The sequence below is a fragment of the Nelumbo lutea genome, chromosome 1, assembly GCF_056320005.1.
Source record: "Nelumbo lutea isolate HS-2025 chromosome 1, American lotus-T2T, whole genome shotgun sequence".
Taxonomy (NCBI): domain Eukaryota; kingdom Viridiplantae; phylum Streptophyta; class Magnoliopsida; order Proteales; family Nelumbonaceae; genus Nelumbo; species Nelumbo lutea.
In genome coordinates, this window is record NC_142684.1 from 45816747 (window position 1) to 45840456 (window position 23710).

At 36.1% G+C, this 23710-nt stretch overlaps 2 protein-coding genes across 2 annotated transcripts; one reads left to right on the forward strand and one right to left on the reverse strand.

Annotated features, from left to right (window-relative positions):
* Nucleotides 1–5921: 5921 nt before the first annotated feature.
* Nucleotides 5922–8060, forward strand: LOC148874505 (strychnine-10-hydroxylase-like). The gene is made up of 2 exons (XM_088964682.1): nt 5922–7250; nt 7329–8060. The coding sequence occupies exons 1-2, from the start codon at nt 6267–6269 to the stop codon at nt 7953–7955; spliced, it is 1611 nt and encodes a 536-aa protein (XP_088820808.1). The 5' UTR covers nt 5922–6266; the 3' UTR covers nt 7956–8060.
* A 2066-nt stretch (nt 8061–10126) lies between these two features.
* Nucleotides 10127–11765, reverse strand: LOC148874506 (short-chain dehydrogenase reductase 3b-like). Its single transcript, XM_088941553.1, has 2 exons — nt 11337–11765; nt 10127–11170 (listed from the first exon to the last, which is right to left on the reverse strand). The coding sequence occupies exons 1-2, from the start codon at nt 11348–11350 to the stop codon at nt 10408–10410; spliced, it is 777 nt and encodes a 258-aa protein (XP_088797679.1). The 5' UTR covers nt 11351–11765; the 3' UTR covers nt 10127–10407.
* Nucleotides 11766–23710: the final 11945 nt, after the last annotated feature.

Sequence of the window (23710 nt, forward strand, 5' to 3'; positions counted from 1 at the left end):
TCAAACCCGTAAAATTACATGGGTCATTAAATTCAACTTGAAATGTTTATTAGTTTAATTTAACCATTATTATTATTATCATTATTATTATTATTAATTTATTTCAGTATTTAATTAATTTTTTTTTGTTATTTGATAATAATATTAACTAAGTTTGTAATTATTTAAAAATTAACTTAAAATATATTTTTTCCAACCGAGTATAATTATTATATAATAGATTTGTTAGTTCATATTTTTCATTTAAGAATAAACATTAATGGTTAACAATTTTAATGACTATTAATAAATATTGATTTTTATTTAAGGTTTATTATTGTATTAGGTAATTATTATGGGGCATGCTTTGAATAAACATTAATGATAACTGATTATTATTATTATTTTTAATTATTTATATAAATAATTAATTGTTATTATTATTTACTTAATTCAGTAATTTGAGTAACTATTTGATTTAATCAGAATTATTTCATTTTTTAATTATTTATAATAGACATTTAGGGTAGGCTCTTTATTTGATTTAAGAGACTTACCATGTTATATCTAGACAATGACCCCATACTAAGGGGCAACTACAGTATCATTTAATTTGAAATTTACTATTCAATAATAAAAAATCAATGTCCTATTGAGCAACCCACCCCCCAAAAAAGTATCAATAACTTTGAAATCATTAGTCTATTTATAAAATAAAAACTTAGATGGATGTTTACAACAATATCACCAATACGGCTTAATATTTAGAGACATATGAATGATAAAAAGCATTTATGATGTCCATTCAAAGAGGCAAAGAAGGAAGAAAATCATTCAAAGAGCTACTAAGAAAAACAACCCATGCTAAACAACATTTGCAGATGCATACATCCTCTAGAGTAAGAGATGAAAAATATATGACTACAATCAAATCATCATCATGTATGGCTACAATCAATTGATAATATAATTAGGACTCCGAAGCCCATCCAATAGAGGAAACATGAAAGAAAGGAGAATAATGAGACCATCCTAAGTATGGAAGCCACCCCCAAGTTAGGTGACAATGCTTCTTTTGGTTGATAATGGTTATGGATTTTAAGTCTAAGCTCCCCACAATGCACGTAGACTAGCTAGAATTTATCTTTAGGAAAAAAATAGGGAAACCTATTCATAACCTAATGGTATGTTTGAATTATGGGAATTGGGAGATAGAAATAGGAAATGTAGGTTGAAATTATAATTTTGGGCAAGTTGATGTGTCAAATTCAAGTCAATTAGAATACTCATAAATTTTTAGTTCATTCATTTAGTGGTAATTTGAATATTTTTTATTCCATGTCTTTATTGAGTAATATAGATTAATAATATATTAATAATTGTGAAATCAGTAATAATAATAAGTGTATTATTATTACTATTATTTACTAATAGTATATTCTTATTATGTGTATATTGATTTTGAAATCAGTAATAATAAATTATTATTATTATTATTATAAAATGATTTTATCCCGATTAATAATTTACATTATTAAAATACTTATTAATTATCATTAATTCATTAGCATTCTGAAGTAATAATTATCATTATTATAATTAAGAAATTAATTATAAATAAGTAATTATAATCAGTAATTTTTTATCAGAAATCATTATTATTGGTAATAATTAATTATAATTATTCATGATAATAATAATATAATTATATTAATTATAATTGTTGATAATAATAATAATATAATTAATTATTTCATATAAATGTATGCATTATAATTTCTGATAATAATTCTAATATAAATAATTAACATTCAATATTTATTTTCAAAATAATTAATATGAGTTAATATAAATTAAAAATTATTATTTCTGAATTATTAATTATCATTATGAAAATGATTATTAATTATCATTCCGAATTAATAGTGAAAAATATTATCAATAGTTAAGTATTAGCAGTAATTATTATAAGAAATTATCATCAGTGAGTTATTTTTATTAGTAATTAATATCTGAAATTAATTAATTAGAAGTCATTAATTATTTTGAGTTCCCCTCTCTTTCAAAAAGTTGACTCATCATCATCATCAATGACAACAACTTGATAAATACATAATTTCATAAAAATAGGTAAATATCATTAATTTATTTTTTTATCTTTTGAAAAACTGAGTAAGTGAAAAATAAAATGGTTATTATGGCAAACGAAAAGTTATTTGGATTTTTGCAAAAAAGAAAAATTATTGAACATAAAAAACCAATTACTCAAAAATAAGGTCATTAATGAAAGAGTAATTAAAATTATTCTGTAAATTATAATTTTAAGAAATTAATAATTAATAATTGTCTGAATTAAAATGGGTAATTTCAACAAATAATTTTAAGTAATTAGATTTTGCTATTAACATTTTTTAACAATAATCAGTATTATTAATAAATTAATAATATATTAATAATTGTGAAATCAATAATAATAATAATAAGTATATTATTATTATTATTATTATTATTATTATTATTATTATTATTGTTGTTGTTGTTATTGTTGTTGCTATGTGTGTATTGATTTTGAAATTAGTAATATTAAAGTATTGTTATTATTATTATTATTACCTACTACTATTATTTTTATTATATTTTTTATTAAGTAATTAATTTTTTATAATTATGATTTTTAGTTAATTCATAAAATAATATTTGCTTTTATAACTCTTTAAGTTTAACAACATTTAATAATTGAAAGTTTTATAATTTAACTTTAACTAAATGAAATATTTATTGGAGAATAATAATAGTATTAATTACAATTACTTGTAAATACTAATGTAAATAAGTAACACTAACTATATATTTATAAAATAACTAATATTAATATAAAATGATTATATCCCAATTAATAATTAACATTATTAAAATACTTATTAATTACCATTAATTAATTAACATTCCAAAGTAATAATTATCATCACTAGTGTTAGTAATAATTAATTATAATTATTGATAATAATAATGTAATTATATTCATTAATATAATATTATTAATTATTTCATATAAATGTATGAATTATAATTTCAAATAGTAATTATAATATAAATAATTACCATTAAATATTTATTTTCAAAATAATTAATATGAGTTAATATAAATATATAATGATTATTTCTGAATTATTAATTACCATTATGAAAATATTTATTAATTATCATTTCGAATTAATAATGAGCAATATTGCCAGTAATAAATTATTAGTGATTAAATATTAGAAGTAATTATTATAAGAAATTATTTTTTTTGAATTAAAAATGAGCAATATTATCACTAATTAATTATTATCAACAATTAAGTAATAACAGTAATTATTTTAAGAAATTATTTTTAGTAATTAATTATTATCATTGAATAATTATTATTAGTAATTAATAATTGGAACTAATTAATTAGAAGTAGTTAATCATAATTAATAGCTGTAATTAATTCAATAGAAGTAGTTAACAGTAATTATTATTATTAATTAGTAGCTGAAATTAATTAATTAGTTTTTAGTTTAGTAGTTAACAGTAATTAATAACACTTCCTCTTTTTAAGGAAATGATTGAAAGTGGGAAATTCTCATTTCTCACAACTCTATATGGTGGTGCATTCGACTCTGCATGTTAGTGGGCTTTTTTCTTGAACTACCAATAATCAAAATTTGACACATGTCTAGTGGGTTCTATTCTTAAACTATCGCTATTCAGATTTTGACACATGTCCATTTTGTTCAAATCCTTGAAATGATAGGTGTCTGAATGTAAATGGGCCACATGTCTGATTAGGGAGACTTATATTAGATTTCCAACCGGCTTTCTAATCCCGCTATATAATAATTTAATATTTGATGTGATAAGTGGTCTGTCAGAATGTCAAACCAAAACATAAAGGAAGAAAAAAATAAGTTTGGTGCAGACCGGATCTGCTTACGACATACTTTTTCAACACTTTTACCATGAGACAAGGACCCACGATATGTGTGGACACAAATCATGTTGGAAATTTTTTTTTAAGCATATTTCATCTTGTTTCAATGAGCCAAAGCTCTTGTACGCAAATTTTGTGTATCGAGTATTGAACAACGTTTGTAATGACAATTCCAACCATAAAAGTGTTGAAATAAATTTATGTATTCTTTAGAATGAAAAATAAACTGAGCTAGACAGCAGCATCATTAAAAATCAGGTCAATCCTAAGTGAAACAAGAATGTCCCCATACACAAAAAGGAGGCATATCCAAATTCGAATTTTAATTTGAATTGAAATTGTTCAGTCACAGCTTTTTTTGCAGCCAATTTCACAAGTATATCGCATTGAATATGATCATTTTGCATGTCTACATGAAAAGTTCTAAAAGTTTACCATCCAACACATCAACCAAAGTTAGATTTTGACTTATCTAGGTGAAGTTATGGCTTGCTAATTCTTCTAAAGGGTGCAGTTTGACTACCAGATTCTAAAGGTCCACAGGAGTGAGACCTTCATGATATCGAAATAAACAAGATGAAGAGGCAAGTTCAGCAACTCCAACAACATCTAGACAACTTTGAAGTCTTGAGCCATGATGAGTCCCTTCATGACTCAGAGGATGAACACTCTCATCAAGATGAAGAAGATATTAACCCCTTCTATCATAAGAAACGAGCAAAGAGTCTTTTCCTCGTCATCATGCTCAAAGGATCAATAACTTCCAACAAGATCTTAACATCAAAATAGAAACCTTAGAGTTTGAATGAATAATTCACGAACCTAGTTAGTTAGATTCATTATTAATTATTCAGCTTGGATTGTAAGTAGTCATCTTATTAATTAGTTAGGTTCATTGTAACCTGTCAATTCATCAGTGGAAGATTGATCCTAATCAGGCTCCACGTGGAATTCTAAAGAAAGCCGAACAAGTAAGAGTGGTGATCGACAGAAATATACAGCAATGGAATTCATTTAATCCCTAACAAATACGACTATTTGATTAGTGTTTAGTTTTTATTTTTTTCTTTTCGTATTTATTTTATACATTAGTAATTAAGCACATGAAATGCACATGATTTTTTTTTATATTAATTACTTGAATTTTAAATATATCATAATTAAGATAAAAATTGAAAATTAACAAAAATAATAATATGATTAAAAATAAATTCAAATTTTTGTTATAAATGCGCATGTGTATCACATGTGAAAATTTTAAATTACAATAACAATTATTATTATTATTATTATTATTATCATTATTAAATTTTGTATTCCATTAAGTTTTGCCATGAATAAAAATAAATTTTATTTTAACAATTGTTTTTATTTATTATGATGAATATATAACATTAAAAATGTTCCTAAATGTGATAGAATTTTTAACTTTTTCATTGTTTGTGTTTTATCTTTTTTAAATATTTATTATCCAATTATGATATCATGAGTTTCTTTGAAAAATTGGATCATTGACCCATCATCTAAATAAGAAAATAGTTTTACTTTTGAATTTGTTTTAATTTATATATCATCTACATTATATAAATAATTTTTATTTATTATACTTAATTTTTGTTTGACATAATTAATATATAGTTTTTTATATATTATTTTAATTATTTGTACTTTTTTATTTTTTTAAAATTTATTATTTAACTATCATATCATCCATTGATTTATTTGACCCAAATCACTAACCCACAATCCCAAAAACAGAATAATTTAATTTGTCATCGTTTATTTTACAACCAAAGATTTACGTGCCCTGCCCTTGTAGGCTACTAAAAAACACAGAAAAAAACAAATGTAAAGATCGAAAGCTAGCGTAAATTGTCAATATTAAGGTTAGTAAGAATGAGACGCAACCCTTGGCTTTTCTGAATGCAATTAATCTAGACTTGCAGCAGCCCTTTGCTTATCTGAGACACTCATGAGTCCCATCAATCAGCCAACAAAATTGGTGGAATTTTTTTCCGGATACAAATTTTGTACTCCAATCAGCTTTGCATCTATTTATTTGTGACTATAAATATTTTGCATTCTACTCATTGCAAAATTCTCACAAACAGAATCAACCAATTAAAAATGTCATCATGAGAAGATGTTTCTAATAGACAGCGACCGGGATATACTGTGAGGCGGAGATGTGATCTCCCAAATATTGCGTGTATGTGTCCACAAATTAACTATGGCGATAAGATAAAACCAGCCAGTGGAACTTCTTATACAAGTAATTAAGTATTACAATACTGTCTCCCACCTCAACTTCATTTCCATTTTGGCCACCATGGATTCTCTTCTGCTCCTGGTGAAATCCCTAATAGCTGGCCTCCTTGTTTTATCCTTCTTTCTCTACTCATGCCTACGCTGGGCAAGGACTCAGAAGAGCACTACCGACGGCAAAATCAAGACAGCAGCCCCTGTAGTTCCTGGTTCATGGCCTATTATCGGTCACAAAGAGATACTGGGTGGACATGTGCTGCCACACATAATATTTGGAGGCATGGCCGATAAGCATGGACCGGCCTTCATAGTCCGGCTCGGTGTGCATCGACTTCTGGTGGTGAATAGCTGCGAGGTAGCCAAAGAATGCTTCACCATCAATGACAAAATTTTCTCCAACCGTCCTAGCACCGTAGCAATAAGGCTCTTGGGGTATAACCGTGCAATGTTTGGCTTGGCCCCTTATGGGTCATACTGGCGTGAGATACGCAAGATAGCCACTCTCCAGCTCCTGTCCAACAATCGGCTAGAGATGTTGAAGCATATTCAAGCCTCAGAGATTGACATGTCCATAAGACATCTATATGAGCTATGGGTTAATAAAACTACTGCTACAGCATCCCTAGATCAAGGCCGCCCGAACCAAGTCCTAGTGGAAATGAAGCAATGGTTTGGGAACTTAACACTAAATATTATAACTAGAATGGTTGCAGGAAAGCGAGTTGCTGGTGTTACTGATGAGGGAGATGATGCACTGAGGTGTCAGAAAGCAATTAGGGATTTCTTCCACTTGCTGGGGTTATTCATACTGCCTGATGCAATCCCTTTTCTTGGCTGGTTGGATCTGCAGGGTTACAAGAGAGCAATGAAGAGAACAGCCAAAGAACTAGACTGTTTTCTTGATGTATGGTTGCAGGAGCACAAACATAGGATTCTCTCCAGCGATGCCAGAGATGAGAAAGACTTCATGGACATCATGTTGTCCATCCTGGAGGATTCAAAGCTCCCTGATCACAATCTTGGTACCATCATCAAATCAACATGCCTGGTATGCATATTTGATATTAATTAATACCTCTCTCTCTCTCTCTCTCTCATGTGTGTGCGTTGGGTTATTATTTTGCAGAATCTCATCTTGGGTGGTAATGATACTACAGCAGTGACTCTAACCTGGTGTATCTCCTTGCTACTCAACAACCGTCATGCCATGAAAAAGGCCCAAGAGGAGCTGGACATCCAAGTTGGAAGAGAAAGAATTGTGGAGGAATCAGATATTGAGAACCTGAAATACCTTCAAGCCATCATCAAGGAAACATTTCGCCTATACCCAGCTGCTCCACTATCAGCACCACGCATCTCTACCGAGGATTGCACTATAGCTGGCTTCTATGTACCGAGTGGCACACGCCTAATAACAAACATTTGGAAGATTCAAAGGGACCCAGCAGTGTGGATGGACCCATCCAATTTCAATCCTGAGAGGTTCCTTACAAGGCATACGAATTTGGACGTTTGGGGTCAACATTTCGAACTCATCCCTTTTGGCTCAGGTAGAAGGTCATGCCCAGGAATCAACTTAGCCCTTCGGGTGGTTAACTTGACACTGGCTCGTTTGCTTCAGGGATTCGAGTTTGCAACCCCATCAGATGCACCGGTTGATATGACGGAGAAAGCTGGGTTGACAAACCATAAAGCAACTCCACTCGAAATCCTTCTCACCCCACGTCTTCCTTCCAACTTTTATGGTTTTTAATGACTATGGTATATAAAACTTGGGCAACCAGTAATTTAATGTTTCAAGCACTTATGTATGCACATGTAACTATCAAATATGTTCTAATTGCGTGTTTATCCAAAATCATAATCTATATTTTATTAGGTCCTTTCTCTCCCCCCTCTCAATGATTCATTTGGTTAAGGGGAATCTCTTTCCCTACATACCGACCTAGTGTCGTATTATAAGATTGTTGGATTTTAATCTTATAAGAGATTAAATTCAATGGATTTGATTGGTCAATTACACTCCTTAAATTGGAAGTGCTTTTCAATCCAATGTGTTTGATTGTTGGGAGAGTTTGGAAGCGCTTTTCACTAGATTTAAGGAATTCTTAACAATCATTTATATTGGTTTTTCACTACAAATTGAGCCTAAAAATCTCCCGTATTAGGTTTCCACAACAGCTTTGAGATAAATGTACTTAACATCTTCCTTCTTTCAATCCTTGGAATCCAAAATCTCTCGTAATGCCATTCCCATGGAGAATTGAGTCATTATTTCGAAGATAAATTCAAATTTCAAAATTAAAATAATGACTCATTTCCTCTGAAAAATGGGTGATGACTTTGTCTTCTTTGAACCAGCCATGAACTTCCCGGAGCTCACAGTGACCAATAAGAGGATTGTCAGAAAATTTCATAGCAATTCTTGCTCTTGGCTTTTCAAATATTTCCTATATCCGTGCTTGGATGCAATAATGGTATTTTCCTATTTTCAGCATTCACAGTTTGTTTTTAGCTACTTATTATTGGGTCCAACCACTTGAGAAAGTGAGCAATGTTCCTTGAGACTTGATATGGTGTTGCTTCTTGTGTAAGTTAAATGTAAAAGAAAGAAAAAATAGTTTTAAGATCTCTTTTCAAGTTTTTATTTCAATTCCTTTGCATTTAAAGGTGTTTCACTATTAGGTAAGTGGTGCAATTGTCCATACTCATTAGAAAGCATTATCACCGACCGATAAACATGAAGATTTGGCAAATTATAATCTCAACATCCATGTAGTCCCCTTCTTCAAATTTTACAAAGGGGCTGAGAGTTTAAGAGGACAAAATGTCCATAAACCGTTGCCTTTATTGTCTATCCATTTCAGTTTACTTCATAGAGAAGACAATGAACAATACAAAGTATAAAAAAAAAGTAAGTCGATTTCATAAATTAAAGAAAATGGTAGTTTAGGTATTTAAAAAACTTCAAGCAGTTGGATGAGAATCTTTTTCAAAGTTTACTGATGGAGCACTAACGAAGGGGATCTTTATCTAATGGCTAAAGTTCAAGGGGTGTTTGTCACAAATTAAAGTACAAGGGGCTTTGTCACTATCCCCATAGTACTGGGGGTGTTTGTAATTTATCCAAAAAGCTTTTTTGCCCTTAACTGCTCTTTAAATCTTTAAAATATACCATACCCAAATCAAGTTCCAAACCCGATTCGTTATTTCTTACTCAAGATTAGATGTGGTCTTTTCACTGGTGTACATCAAATGTTGTTTAGAGGATTGCTACCGCTATCAACCACCACATGGAAACTTTGCAATCCATGTTCAAGCACCAGAGAGATAAGGAAAGCCTTCCACTTATTGTCGTTTTTGAAAAGCAGAGCTCTATCTTGTTAGAATTAGTCAGGTGCCATGGTCATTCAAACTAAGGGTGCAAGTTGGGTGGGATGGGCTGGGTTTATGCCCAGGCCCAATCCTAAGATTTGGGCCTAAGGCCTGAGAATGGACCAAGCAAGAGGTCAAGCCTGATCTTTCCAACCTGAATCCACTCCACATTGTAAATTGATCACACAACTTGGGCCCGCTCAAGTTGCATCCCTAATTCATCCCAAGGAACAAACCCATGGCTTTGTGAATCACCTCAACTCCTTAAGCGAGTGCTCCTAGACTCTAAAACACTAGTGATCTGCCTTTTACTTGGGTCCCAAGTATGTCATGTTTTGTTCAGAGGTCACAATCATATGCGAATTCCAATATTATTTTTCACAAAGTTCCTACTCAGAGAGAGAGAGATGCTAATTTTGCAATCTGTTAATATATATAAAATCCTCCTGAAACGATCTAGACAAAGCTTAAATTGGATAACAAATTGGTTAATCGAGACACAAGAATTGTCCAAATTTTGGGGTTTGCTGAGTTTGTTGGATTTCAAGATACGGAACAAGGACTGCTTTTATAGAACTTGGGCTTCACACAGGAAGTGGATACATTTAAAAATGATGTTCCAAACTCAACAAAATAACATTTAAAATTTAAAACACCACTTCATTTTAGTATCTTCGTTCTCTCTACCCCCTCCTCCTTTACTGTATGTCTACCCAACAACCGTCCTTGATATCGATCGATTTAGAAGTTTCCAATTTGGATTTACAGGGAAATAGCACAACGGAACCGTGAAGAGCAAAAGCAAAAATTAAGCATTCCTGAATGAAATATTATATATGAGCAACGACAGTGAACCCCCCATCAACGGCCAAGTTATGTCCAGTGATATAAGCCGAATCATCGGAAGCAAGAAATAGAGCAGCGTCTGCTATATGGCTAGCTTTCAACACGATACCCTTCAAGTTGGATACAGCACAGGCTTGTGCTTCCACGCTACTTGGATCCATATTGTAGGCACTGCACGACAGAGGCGTGGCCAATCCGAAAGGGGAGATGCAGTTGACTCTGATCCCATAGGCCCCCAGCTCACTACAAGCCGATCGGACCATACCCACCAGAGCATGCTTCGACGCGGTGTAGGCAAATGGCGCACAGCCACCGAGCGACGCTGCCACACTTGTAGTGCATATGATCGAGCCTCGTATCTTTCTTGCCACCATGACACGAGCCGCGTGCTTTATGGCGGATGCCATCCCGCCCACATTGATGCCCATGGTCTTGTCCAACTCTTCCATCTCCAATTCCAAAATCCCACTTAAAGGACCCACGATCCCTGCGTTGCTGAACAAGATGTCCAGGCTTCCATACTTGTCCAAGGTGAAGGCCACTGTCTCCTCCACCTGCTTCTCGTCCCTCACATCACAGTGCTTGTATGTTGCTCTATCTATGCCTATGGAATCCACAACCTGTTGACCCAGTTCATCCTGGATATCGGCGATCACTATTAGAGCACCGTTTTGAGCGAATAATCTTGCAGCGGCCTCGCCGATCCCACTCGCAGCTCCGGTGATTAAGGCAACTTTGCCCTTTAACCTAAACAATATTATATTCATGAATCATGATCAGATTGTGGCATTAATTAATTGTTCAAGAAATTATTCAATTCCTTCTCTTAATTGGGTTGGGAGATGTAGAGACTAGAGACGAGTCGAGCTCGTCAAGAAGGATGGGATGATAAGAGAAATTAAGATGACTTTACCTTTGGCTAGACATTGCAGTAGGGGTCCCTGTGATGATCCTTTGGCTGTTGAGAGCTAACCGTAAGTGAAGATATGAGTCTTTAATGATCTTAGCTTTCAGCCAGGCTCACCATTTCCAAAGATATATGGATCAGGCACATTGATACCCTTGTGCAAAAGCACCCACATGCTAACTTGACTTTGTCATTACAACGAAAGCAATCTGTGAATTGACATAAACATTGACAAATAAGGGGTGCTTTAACACGAATGTTGGTTTCTTTAACTATGAGTCTATGAATTTGAATTTTGTTTGTATATAAAAAATAAATAAATAAATAAACTATGGACTTTTCTATATATAGTCCTTGTTGCACGCTTGATTAATACGCCGCCCTAAGACTGTGGAAACTTGAAAGAGATAAAATCAAAGGAAACATCCCAGCAATTGAAGAAATGAAACAAAGAATGTTGAAAAGTAAGGCTGCATTTGTTTTAAGTGTAAATTCAAATTTACACGTATGGAAAATTTGATCCCCGTTTAGTGATCAAAGGAAAACTGAACTGGAGCATTTTGAAAATTTTCTATTATGTTGTTTGGTTGTTCCAATGTAAAAGTGAAACTTTGAAACTCTGCTCTGCTATTAACCTTGTCATGGGTCTCATCCCTGCTTTGCTCTGCGAGGAAGAAAGAAAAAAGAGCCTCTGAAGTGCACTTTAAGCTATGTTCTGGTTTGACATTCAACACAAATCTGATCCCATCCCTCCCCTCCAGCATTCGTCGGATTATCTACTTCGATTCTGATCTCATTGTGGTCGACAACGTGGCTATGCTCTGGGAAATCGATCTGGGCACCCACGTTCTGGGTGCACCCGAGTACTGCCACGCCAACTTTACCAGCTACTTCAATGATAAGTTCTGGTTCGACCCATTGGTTTCTTTTCAACATATGGATTGTATGTATAGCAAACAAGAATTGAATGATGCACTCACCATGACTTGAACCAGACATTTAGAAATTACAATAAGCTTTTGTTCATGTAATTATTGTAGATACATACAAAGAGCATTACACGGTTTTGTAGGTACATAATAGTGACAATAGGACTTGCAATATCAAACTAGCTCGGACTCGATCTTATCTATTGGAGATTAAAATCCAATGGGTTTGATTGGTTAATTACATGAGAAATTGCACCTACACACTTGTTTGGAAAATTAGCTTTTTCTCTTACAAAACCCAGTTTTGAATTTGTCCCACATTGAAAAATTATAAGCTTTGTTTTTAGTATTTTAATAGGAGTTGTTTTAAACTCCTTAGCAATAGTAGAGGAGAGTATGGAGGTTTGATACCATGGAACGTGCGTGTACATGTGTGCGCGACGCAATGAGGCGCACTTTGCTCGCAACACGCACTTGCGTGGCTTGTGAAGGGCGACTTTGGTTTTGGTGCAATTTTGACCGTTGATGAGATCAACGGTCATGATTCGATCGGGTGTGATCAAGAGGCACAATTCAAAGTTAACAGTCATTAACTGTTAACTATTTTTTAAACAGTCACAATTTTCTCTAAACCAGCACCTACCTTTTCTTCATACATCTTCATAAACTATTTAAGGAGCATGAATTAGACTTCAAAAATACACATTTTTGAAATCCACTTTCTTCTCTCTCTCTCTCAGTCCGGTCTGCTATAGTCTCATAGAAGGTTTTTTCGGAGATTCTTCAACTTTGTTGGTTGCAGATTCTCACCCAAGGCTCTGTTGTATGTTGGGAACGGATTTGCTTGTAACCCAACAGCAAACTCAGTAAAACTGAGTGGGGGCAAATAACGTTCTAAAGACAGTGTCTTCAGACGCGCCTCAGAGCTTTTCCTCCAAAGTTACAATTACCCAATTTCCCAACAATTTTAGAACATTATTCTACAATGGAGGTAGAAGAAAGCATGACTTCGATCAAGATGATGAACCGAAATCTTGTTCCATTGGACCAGTTTGATGGAGCAAACTTTAGCTGATGACAAGACAAGATGATCTTCTTTCTGACCACACTAAAACTATACTATCTGTTGGACCTGAATCTGCAATCATTTCCTAAACCCACTGACAAAGACTTAGAAAAACTAAAGAATGAAAGAGCTAAACGAGAAGATGACTCACTTCTATGCCGATGACACATACTGAATGCCTTATCAGACTAGCTCTACAACTTCTACAAGAAACTTACATCTCCAAAAGAAATCTAGAACGCCGTAGAATTCAAAAACAAAATGCAAGAAGCAGGTATGAATAAGTATCTTATTGCAGAATACTTTGACTTCACCATGAACGACCATAAACCCATACTAGAGCAAGTTCATGAAATGCAGGTGATAGTCAACAAAATTCGATCCCTTGACATCACACTTCCTGAGTCTTTCCAAATGGGAGCAATCATTGCCAAAATTCCACCCTCTTAGGAAGAAGCTTCTGCACAAGGATGAAGAACATACCTTGGAGCAAATTCAGCAACACCTTCGTATTGAAGAAGAGTCTCGGATTAGAGACAGTAGGGATAAGACCCTAGTAGGTATGCTGAAATCTAAGGTCAATTTTGTGAAAAACGGATCGAAGAAGACTAACCCTGCATTACAAGTAAAGAAGAAGGATGAAAACTTCAAGAAGAGTAACAATAAGAAATGATCCTGCTATGTTTGTAGAAAGAAGGGGCATTATGCTCGAGTCTGTCGACATCGAAAAGGTAGAGCCAAGTTTGCAAACATGGTAGAAGACAATCTAGTGGCCATGATTATTGAAGTCAACATGGCAGAACCATTTTCTGGATGGTGGTTTGATTCAGGCACCACAGTCCATGTTTGTAAGGACAAGTCCTTGTTCAAGACTTCAAGACATATGAAGAAGTGACTGATGGCTAGGAGGTATAGATGGGAAACCAAACATGTGCCAAAGTTGCTGGAAGAGGCAACATAGAGTTGAACTTCACATCTGGAGAGACATTGACTCTGTTGAATATTCTCCATGTTGATCACTCCATTCTAAGGAGGAAGTTGCTACTTTGTCTCTTGTCCCAGTCTGGCAAGAATCCCCAGGTCTAGCTACTTTTGAGTATCCATTATTTTTAATCGTGTGAATGTGGCATTTCGCATATCATCTCTACTGTATTTGGATTTTCAATCACACCTCAATTTGTTTACAAAAAAAAGGAAGAATGCTTTTTGTTTTCTCAATTGATGATCGGTTAAAAATTTCAATTGAAAGTCAATCATTACATGATGAATTGCATTTTCCAATTACTCATACCATGCTTTTTAAAAATCATCCATCTTTCAGATTGTCATATCATATCCTGCCCTATAGCATAGAAATCAGTGTTTGATCATGAGTCATATTTGCTTCAAAACCCCTTGTGGCAATAAAGTCCTTCATGGAACCAAAGGCCCTCGAGGTAAAATATCAATGTTTTGTTGATTTGGATTGCGACTTAATGCATCCCGGATATAGAAATCATTACTATTTCAGTTAAGGATCATTACTTTATCAATTTTTAGTAAAAAATCATTTATTAAAGTCAAATTTGTTTTAAAGTCCCTTGTGGCATTAAAGTCCGTTATGGCAGTAAAAGCCCTTCATGGCACCAAAGTCCCTCGCGACAGAATATAATGTTTTGTTGATTTGCATCATGGCATAGCACATCCTAGATACAAAAATCATTATTGCTTTAGCTGAAGATCATTACATTGTCAAGTTTCAATTAAAAATCCTTCATTTGAATTTGTTTCAAAGTCCTTCATGGCAACAAAGTCTCTCGTGGCAGAATATCGAAGTTTGATTGATAATTGCATCATAGCATAACATGATCTTTGCTAATTACATCGTGGTTTATCGCGCATCAGATTATAAAATCATTCATTTGTTGAGTCAAATTTGTTTCAAAGTCTCTCATGGCACCAAAGGCCATTATGGTATTAAAGTCCTTTATGGCACCAAAGCCCCTCGTGATAGAATATCAAAGTTTTATGGATAATTGCATCATAGCACAGCATGACCTTTGCTAATTATATCGCAGTTTATCACGCATCAAATTTGAAAATCGTTTGTTAAAATCGTTCATCTATTTCATATGAGTCAAATTTGTTTCAAAGTTCCTTGTGGCATCAAAGTCCCTCGTGGCACCAAAGTATGTTACGACATTAAAGTTTTTCATAGAACCAAAGTCCTTCATGGTGGAATATCAAAATTTTATGGATAATTGCATTATGACATAGCATGACCTTTGATAATTGCATCATAGCTTATCGTGCATTAGATTTGAAAATCATTTATTAAAGTCATTCATTTGAATTATCTCATTATCAAAGTCCCTTGTGGGATTAAAGTTCGTTATGGCATTAAAGCCCCTTGTGACATCTAAAGCCCTTCATAACATTAAAGTCCTTCGTGGCATTAAAGTCCATTACGATACTAAAGCCCTTTATGGCACTAAATTCCCTCGTGGTGAAGTATTGATGATTTGCGGCTTAATGCACATAAAAGTTATTTGAATCGTACCAGTATCAAAATCCCTTGCGGCATAAAAGTCCCTTGCGGCATTGAAGAGCTGCGGGAACTCGCGCTTTATCAGCCACCTGCTAAGCTTGAAGCCTTTGTGGTAGGCATCCACCAACATCCCATCGAACTCCTCCGATTTGACATAGTCTTGGATAGCCTTGAATTTGGCCTCGTCCATGGCCTAGAGGAGGATATCAGTTCACTCCTTGACATCGTCTTCGAGGTTCACTACCTGATGCTCTAGAGTCCCCTTATCTGCCATAAGGTTTTCCACCTTGCTAGCAGGTCCTCCTTCTCCGACATCAACGCCTGGATGTAGTTTTTCTAAGCTATGGCATCGCTCTCCAACTGGTGGATTTGACCGCGAGCTAACTTTAGATCACTGTGAGAAGCGTGGGCTGAGTCTTCAGCAGCCAGAGCTTGCTTCAAGTGCTTTTTGGATTGGAGAGTCAGGGCATGCACAACGGGGTTCACCTGCCAAGAGAATGCCAGTTAGCACCAGTAAGGCAACAATAGCAGAAGTTGAAGTACAACAAGACTTACGACCATAGAGTGGGTAGCTGCTCGAGCTCCGAGCTGAGCAGGTGATAGCTCGGCCCATTCAGAGACCACCTCAGCACACACAACCCCTGTCACATAGCTACGAGCTGAAAATGAGCTAAAAAAGAAGAAGCAAACTACGAACTGAAAAGGAGAGACTAAGGAGACTCACCAAGGGAAGACTGACGAACTGGAAAACCCGAGCCGAGGAACTTAGCCATGACCTCAAGATGAATGATGGTGAACTTATGGCGGAGAAAATGACTGGGGTTCCCCCCCCCTATTTATAGCCGCTCTGTCCGAGATTCAACGGTTGAGATCAAGACGATCTAATGGCTCTCAAGAAATTCGACTGCACGACCCCCGAGGTGAATTCAATTTAGTGCATTTTTTGACATCCGCGGAGTCTATAGATCGCATGACGTCCATGTGTGAACTGTACATGACTCGTGTTATCCTTGATTGCGCCAAGCAGCAAATTGGTCCGACCGACGAACTATTTGACGGGGCGACCTAGACTTCGAGCCAAATCCACCCGTCACATTGTGAACTCCCCACACCAGGTCAGGACCCCTGGCTCGGGGAGTGGGGGGCAATTGATGGAGGGTGATTTGGCCCGACCTCATCATAAGAGGGCACGTGGACGTGACTCAACATAAGTGACAACTCAGCACGACCAGTCTGCCAAGATCCGCGTGGCATCTCGCTACAAGATGACACTCTGGTTACCCCGAGCTAAGATTCTTCCAGGTAGGAAGTGCCCCGAGCAAAGATTCTCCCAAGATGGGAATCTCCCAAGCTGAAGGCACTTCGGGTTGCACTCGGCAGCCTCCTAAGAATAAACTCGCCCCTGTCCAAACTCAAGTAGGCCACCTTGGGTAGAAGCACCTCGGCATAGGGTAGCTCGATACAAGGTAGCTCGGGGCATAGCAGCTCGGCATATCATAGGAAGATCTCCTATCGGACAATCGTACCTACCAAAATTTGGAGACTGCACCCACATCTCTCGCCAGGCGGTGTCGTGCCTGCCAACCCTGAGAGGTGTCCATTGTTTGGCAAGGCCGTACTCTACAACGATTACCTACGCCCACCAACTTAGCCCTGGCAAGTAACGGCTGCGACAGAGAATCAGAGGCAGTTATACTTGATTTTTTAGAACATCAGTATATAAGAGCTCTGACCCCCAAGAGCAAAGGTAATTTGCGTGATCTGCACTCTAGCCCTTTCATTTTTGCTCTTCAACTCCCTCTTCCTGCTACTAACTTAAGCATCGGAGTATTCCCACAGGGAGAGCTCCTCGAGGATCCTTCTTCTTCCTCACAGGTATCTCGTCCATTGCCAGGTAGGAGCACAGCCACTTCCAGCTATGAGTGACCAGATCGCGCACCATCAGTCATTATTAATTATTTAGCTTGGATTGTAAGTAGTCATCTTATTAATTAGTTAGATTCATTGTAACTTGTCAATTCATCAGTGGAAGATTGTGTTTTAGCTAGGTTCACCTAATCAGGCTCCACGTGGAATTCTAAAGAAAGCCAAACAAGTAAGAGTGGTGATCGACAGAAATCTACGGAAATGGAACTCATTTAATCCCTAACAAATATGACTATTTGATTGGTGTTTAGTTTTTATTTTTTTATCGTATTTATTTTATACACTAGTAATTAAGCACATGCAATGCACATGAATTTTTTTATATTAATTACTTGAATTTTAAATATACCATAATTAAGATAAAAATTCAAAATTAACAAAAATAATAATATGATTAAAAATAAATTCAAATTTTTGTTATAAATGTGCATGTGTATCACATGTGAAAATTTTAAATTACAATAACAATAATAATAATAATAATAATAATAATAATAATTATTATTATTATTATTATTATTATTATTATTATCATTATTAAATTTTGTATTCCATTAAGTTTTGCCATGAATAAAAATAAATTTTATTTTAATAATTGTTTTTATTTATTATGATGAATATATAACATTATAAATGTTCCCAAATGTGATAGAATTTTTTACTTTTTCATTGTTTGTGTTCTATCTTTTTTAAATATTTATTATTCAATTATGATATCATGAGTTCCTTTGAAAAGTTGGATCAATGACCCACCATCTACATAAGAAAACAGTTTTACTTTTGAATTTGTTTTAAATTATATATCATCTACATTATATAAATAATTTTTACTTATTATACTTAATTTTTGTTTGACATAATTAATATATAATTTTTTATATATTATTTTGATTACTTGTACTTTTTTATTTTTTAAAAAGTTATTATTTAATTATCATACCAATCGGTTGATTTATTTGACCCAAATCACTAATCCACAATCCCAAAAAAAAATAATAATTTGATTTCTCATCGTCTATTTTACAACCAAAGATTTACGTGCCCTTGTGTTTGTGTTCAGTAATTATAGGAATCTAATGTAAAGATTGAAAGCTACTAAAAGACAAAAAAGAAAAAAACAAATGTAAAGATTGAAAGCTAGCGTAAATTGTCAATATTAAAGTTGGTAACAATGAGACAACCTCAAGAAAGGGACGGATTTTCTGAATGCAGCAGCCCTTTGCGTCCCATCAATCAGCCAACAAAATTGGTAGAATTTTTCTCCGAATACAAATTTTGTACTCCAATCAGCTTTGCATCTATTTATTTGTGACCATAAATATTTTGCATTCTACCTATTGCAAAATTCTCACAAACAGAGCCAACTAATTAATAATGCCATCACGAGAAGATGTTCCTAATAGACATCGACCGGGATATACTGTCCAGCGATGTGATCTCCCAAATATTGCGTGTATGTATTCAAAAATTAACTATGGCGATAAGATAAAACTAGCCGGTGGAACATCCTATACAAGTAATTAAGTATTACACTACTGCCTCCCACCTCTCAACTTCATTTCCATTTCCATTTCCATTTTGGCCTCCTTGTCTTATCCTTCTTTGTGTACTCATGCCTACTTTGGGCAAGGACTCAGAAGAGCACTACCGACGGTAAAATCAAGACAGCAGCCCCAGTAGTGCCTGGTTCAGGGCCTATTATCGGTCACAAAGACATACTGGGTGGGCATGTGCTGCCACACATAATATTTGGAGGCATGTCCGATAAGCATGGACCGGCCTTCATTGTCCAGCTAGCTGTGCATCGACTTCTGGTGGTGAATAGCTGAGAGGTAGCCAAAGAATGCTTCACCATCAATGACAAAGCTTTCTCCTACTGTCCTAGCACCATAGCAATAAGGCTCTTGGGGTATAACCGTGCAATGTTTTGCTTTGCCCCTTACGGTTTATTCTGGCGTGAGATACACAAAATAGTGAAGGGATAGGATATCCATCACATGGACGCCCAAAGATTGCGTAATAAAGGGGGCGAATTTCAAAAATTTTTCTCTCTTCAATTAGGAATCAAATTCCCTATTTAGAAAATCATGTTTTCAATGATCATTCTTAAACTACGAACTGAACCAGATCTGAACCAAAAGGAATAGGAAGGGATAATACCTGATACAGAGAAACAATATCTCCCAATGAAGGTGTTCATGCCCAAGGAATGATCCAAAATCTGCTCCCACTGAAGATGGTGCAGTGCAGGGTGGAGCAGAATCAACAGTGTTCTTCCAAAAGAACATGACCCTTCGCAAGAATCAACTGGATGGTTTGTGAAGTTTGAAATGGGCTTAAGGCCCATTTAAGTTTATGTATTCGCTTAACCTTCCAAACTACTGCCCAGTTGGTCTTCCTTGTATGGCGTGGGACCCAAACATTGATCTACACATCAGCCATATGGGTTCGGCCCAGCCTTTTTTACAAGGCCTGGCCAAATACACTGTTATGGACAGTGCATCCCTTAAAACCCATCTCATGGGCTCTATGGGCCCAACACTTACCCTAAGTGGTCCCTGAGCCAAGCCACCTTGTAACACCCAGGGACTGTGGGCAGATGCAAGATTAGCCCATTAGGTATTATCTTCAATGGTCTTACACTTAACCTCTTAGACCATAATGATCGCACACTGCCCGACAAGAGAGGACCTCTCCCTCGGCTACAAGGAACAGTGTTGCACTCTCTGCTTATATGGATCCTGGGAATTAAAACCTTTTGCAAATCATTTCAAAACCATAATATATATACTTTTATATCTCATATAAAATATATTTTGCAAAACAAATCTCAACGATTGAAATCGGCTACTGGCAGTCTTGGTTTCCATCAGTGAGAGTGCATCCCCGATCATTACCTTTGTCCGACAAAGGGACTGATTTTGTCACTATGATCACCCACTCAGATGAATTCTCAGATTGTCCCAACATACCCAGGTTTTGACCCCCGCTAAGGATCTCACTGATTGGTACATCAAAGACAGCCCAATCCGACACCTAGTGCAGTATCATAATCGAGTCTAGGGTTTGGGTGTAACTTTTCAGTTTTGCCCATCAATCTCCAAGATCCAGGGCAATACTAGAACTCTAGTCCAGTTCATAGGTTCAATTAATCCTACACTATATGTGCCTAGGGTCTCACCGTGGCAGCTGAGACAGGCCACCCCAACCGACTTGGTGGCACTACAGTGTCAGCCTTGTTAGGATAAGTCTCCCTAGACTGACCCACTGGCTGTGAACATTCTAAACTAACACGAGCCTCAGTAAGTATCCAGTTTAAGGGTATTATACAAAAACATACCAAGGGAACATGAATCAAATATGCACTTTTATTCATTTACAATAAATTCATAAAGTACATCATCTTGCTTGAAGCTAAGGGCATACAAAATTGTCTAACAGTTCCCACTTGCACTTAGGTCCAATCAGGTACTAGCCGGAGTCCCATTCTTTCCACGTGTTTCTCAAACAATTTCTGTGATAGTGGCTTCGTCAATGAGTCTACTACATTTTCTGCTGATGCTACTTTCTGAATTAGGACGTCCCCTCTACCAACAATCTCCCATAGTACGTGGTACTTCCTCTCGATGTGCTTCGACTTCGAGTGGCTCGTGGCTCCTTAGCCTGAGCAATGGCTCCATTGTTGTCACACAACAATGGGATGGGTGATGTGTTAGACGGAACTACTCCCAACTCGTGAACGAACTTCTTCATCCACACGACTTCTTTGGCAGCCTCACATGCGGCAATGTACTCAGCCTCGATCGTGGAGTCTGCAGCGGACCCCTGTTTGCTGCTTTTCCAACAAACAACACACGATCCTATCGTGAAAACATATCTAGATGGAGACTTTCTATTATCTGGATCCAACTGGAAATTGGCATCTGTATACCCTTGGATCTGTAGTAAGTTACCATCAAATACTAGACAACTTTTTTGTCCTTCGAAGGTACTTAAGTATATTTTTCACAGCAGTCCAGTGCTCCTGCCCTGGGTTGGCCTGAAATCTGCTTACTACACTCACTGCCTGAGCAATGTTAGGACGAGTGCACAGCATGGCATACATGATGCTCCCTACGGCAGAGGCATAGGGAACATTTTTCATGCCATCAATCTCCACAGAATTCTTGGGAGACATCTTCTTGGAGAGAGTGACTCCGTGCCTGAAAGGAATATTTCCTTTCTTGGAGTTCTCCATACTATATCTTTTGACTATTTTGTCAATGTAAGTAGATTGGGATAATCCTATTATCCGCTTCGATCTATCTCTATAAAGTCGAAGACCCAGTATATAGGAGGCTTCTCCAAGATCTTTCATGGAGAATTGCTGGGAAAGCCATACTTCCACTGTAGTTAACATTCCTACATCATTCCCAATGAGTAGAATGTCATCTACATACAGAACCAAGAAGGTAACCTTATCTCCACTGTACTTCCTGTAGACACAGGGTTCATCCGGATTCTACTCGAAGTTGAACGATTTGACAGTAGAGTCAAAACGGATGTTCCAACTTCTAGAAGCTTGCTTAAGTCCATGAATGGATCTATTAAGTTTACATACCATGTTTTCATTAAGATCTCCATTTAGGAATGCAGTTTTGACATCCATCTGCCAAATCTCATAATCATGGTATGCTGCTACAGCTACTAGGATCCTAATGGATTTAAGCATGGCCACCAGCGAAAAGGTTTCCTCATAATCGATGCCATCTTTCTAAGTGTACCCTTTCGCCACCAAACGAGCTTTGAAGGTCTCAACCCTACCATCGGGGCCATTCTTCCTCTTGTAAATCCATTTGCAACCAATTGCTTTTACCTCGGAGGGTGGATCTACTAGAGTCCGGACTCTATTGGTCTCCATTGAGTCCATCTTTGCTCTCATGGCCTCCACCCACTTCTGGGAATCTATGTCCAACATAGCTTCCGCGTAAGTCATGGGATCCTCCTCACTAGTCAAGGTTTCCACCAGGTAACTATCCTGGTCATAACCATAACGTACTGGTGGCCTGGATACCTGAGTGGATCTTCTAGGTTGGTCACTACCTGGAACTTTTGGGACATCTCCCACTGCTCCTGAGCTCTCCTCATCAAGAACAATTTCCTAACGATGAGTGTCCAAGATGTAATCGGTTTCCAAGAATTGTGCATTTTGACTGCAGAACATTTTCTACTCACTTGGGTCATAGAATAGGTAACTTACAGAGCCTTTTGGGCAGCCTACAAATAGGCAATGGCTGGTCTTGGATTCCAACTTGTCTGCACTTGTTCTTTTAACGTGTGCTAGACAACCCGAAATCTTCAAGTGTCTGACACTTGGTTTCTTTCCGGTCCAAAGACAACCCCAAATCTTCAAGTGTCTGACACTTGGTTTCTTTCCAGTCCAAAGTTCTTATGGAGTGTTCGGAACCGATTTGGTTGGAACCCGATTCAGCACGTAAATCGCAGTCTCTAATGCGTAACCCCAAAAAGATGTGGCTAACTCTTAGTGTTTGAGAAGCGACCGGACCATATCCAATAAGGTCCTATTCCTCCTCTCTAAAACACAGTTAAGTTGTGGTGTAGCAGGAGGAGCTAATTGTGATACTATCCCATTGTCCTTTAAGTAGTCCCTGAATTTGTCAGAGAGATACTCGCCACCTCGATCTGATCGAAGGGCCTTATCTAAACTCTTTGAACTTTTCAAAGGATTCAGACTTGTGTCTCATTAGGTACACATAACCATATCGTGAAAAATCATCTGTGAAGGTGATGAAATACCCGTGTTGATTCCGTGTTCTAACACTCAGGGGACCACATACATCAGTATGTATTAGGTCAAGTGTGCCTATACATCTTTCAAGCTTACCGTTAAATGGCCGTTTCGTTATCTTGCCTTGTAGGCAAGGCTCACAGG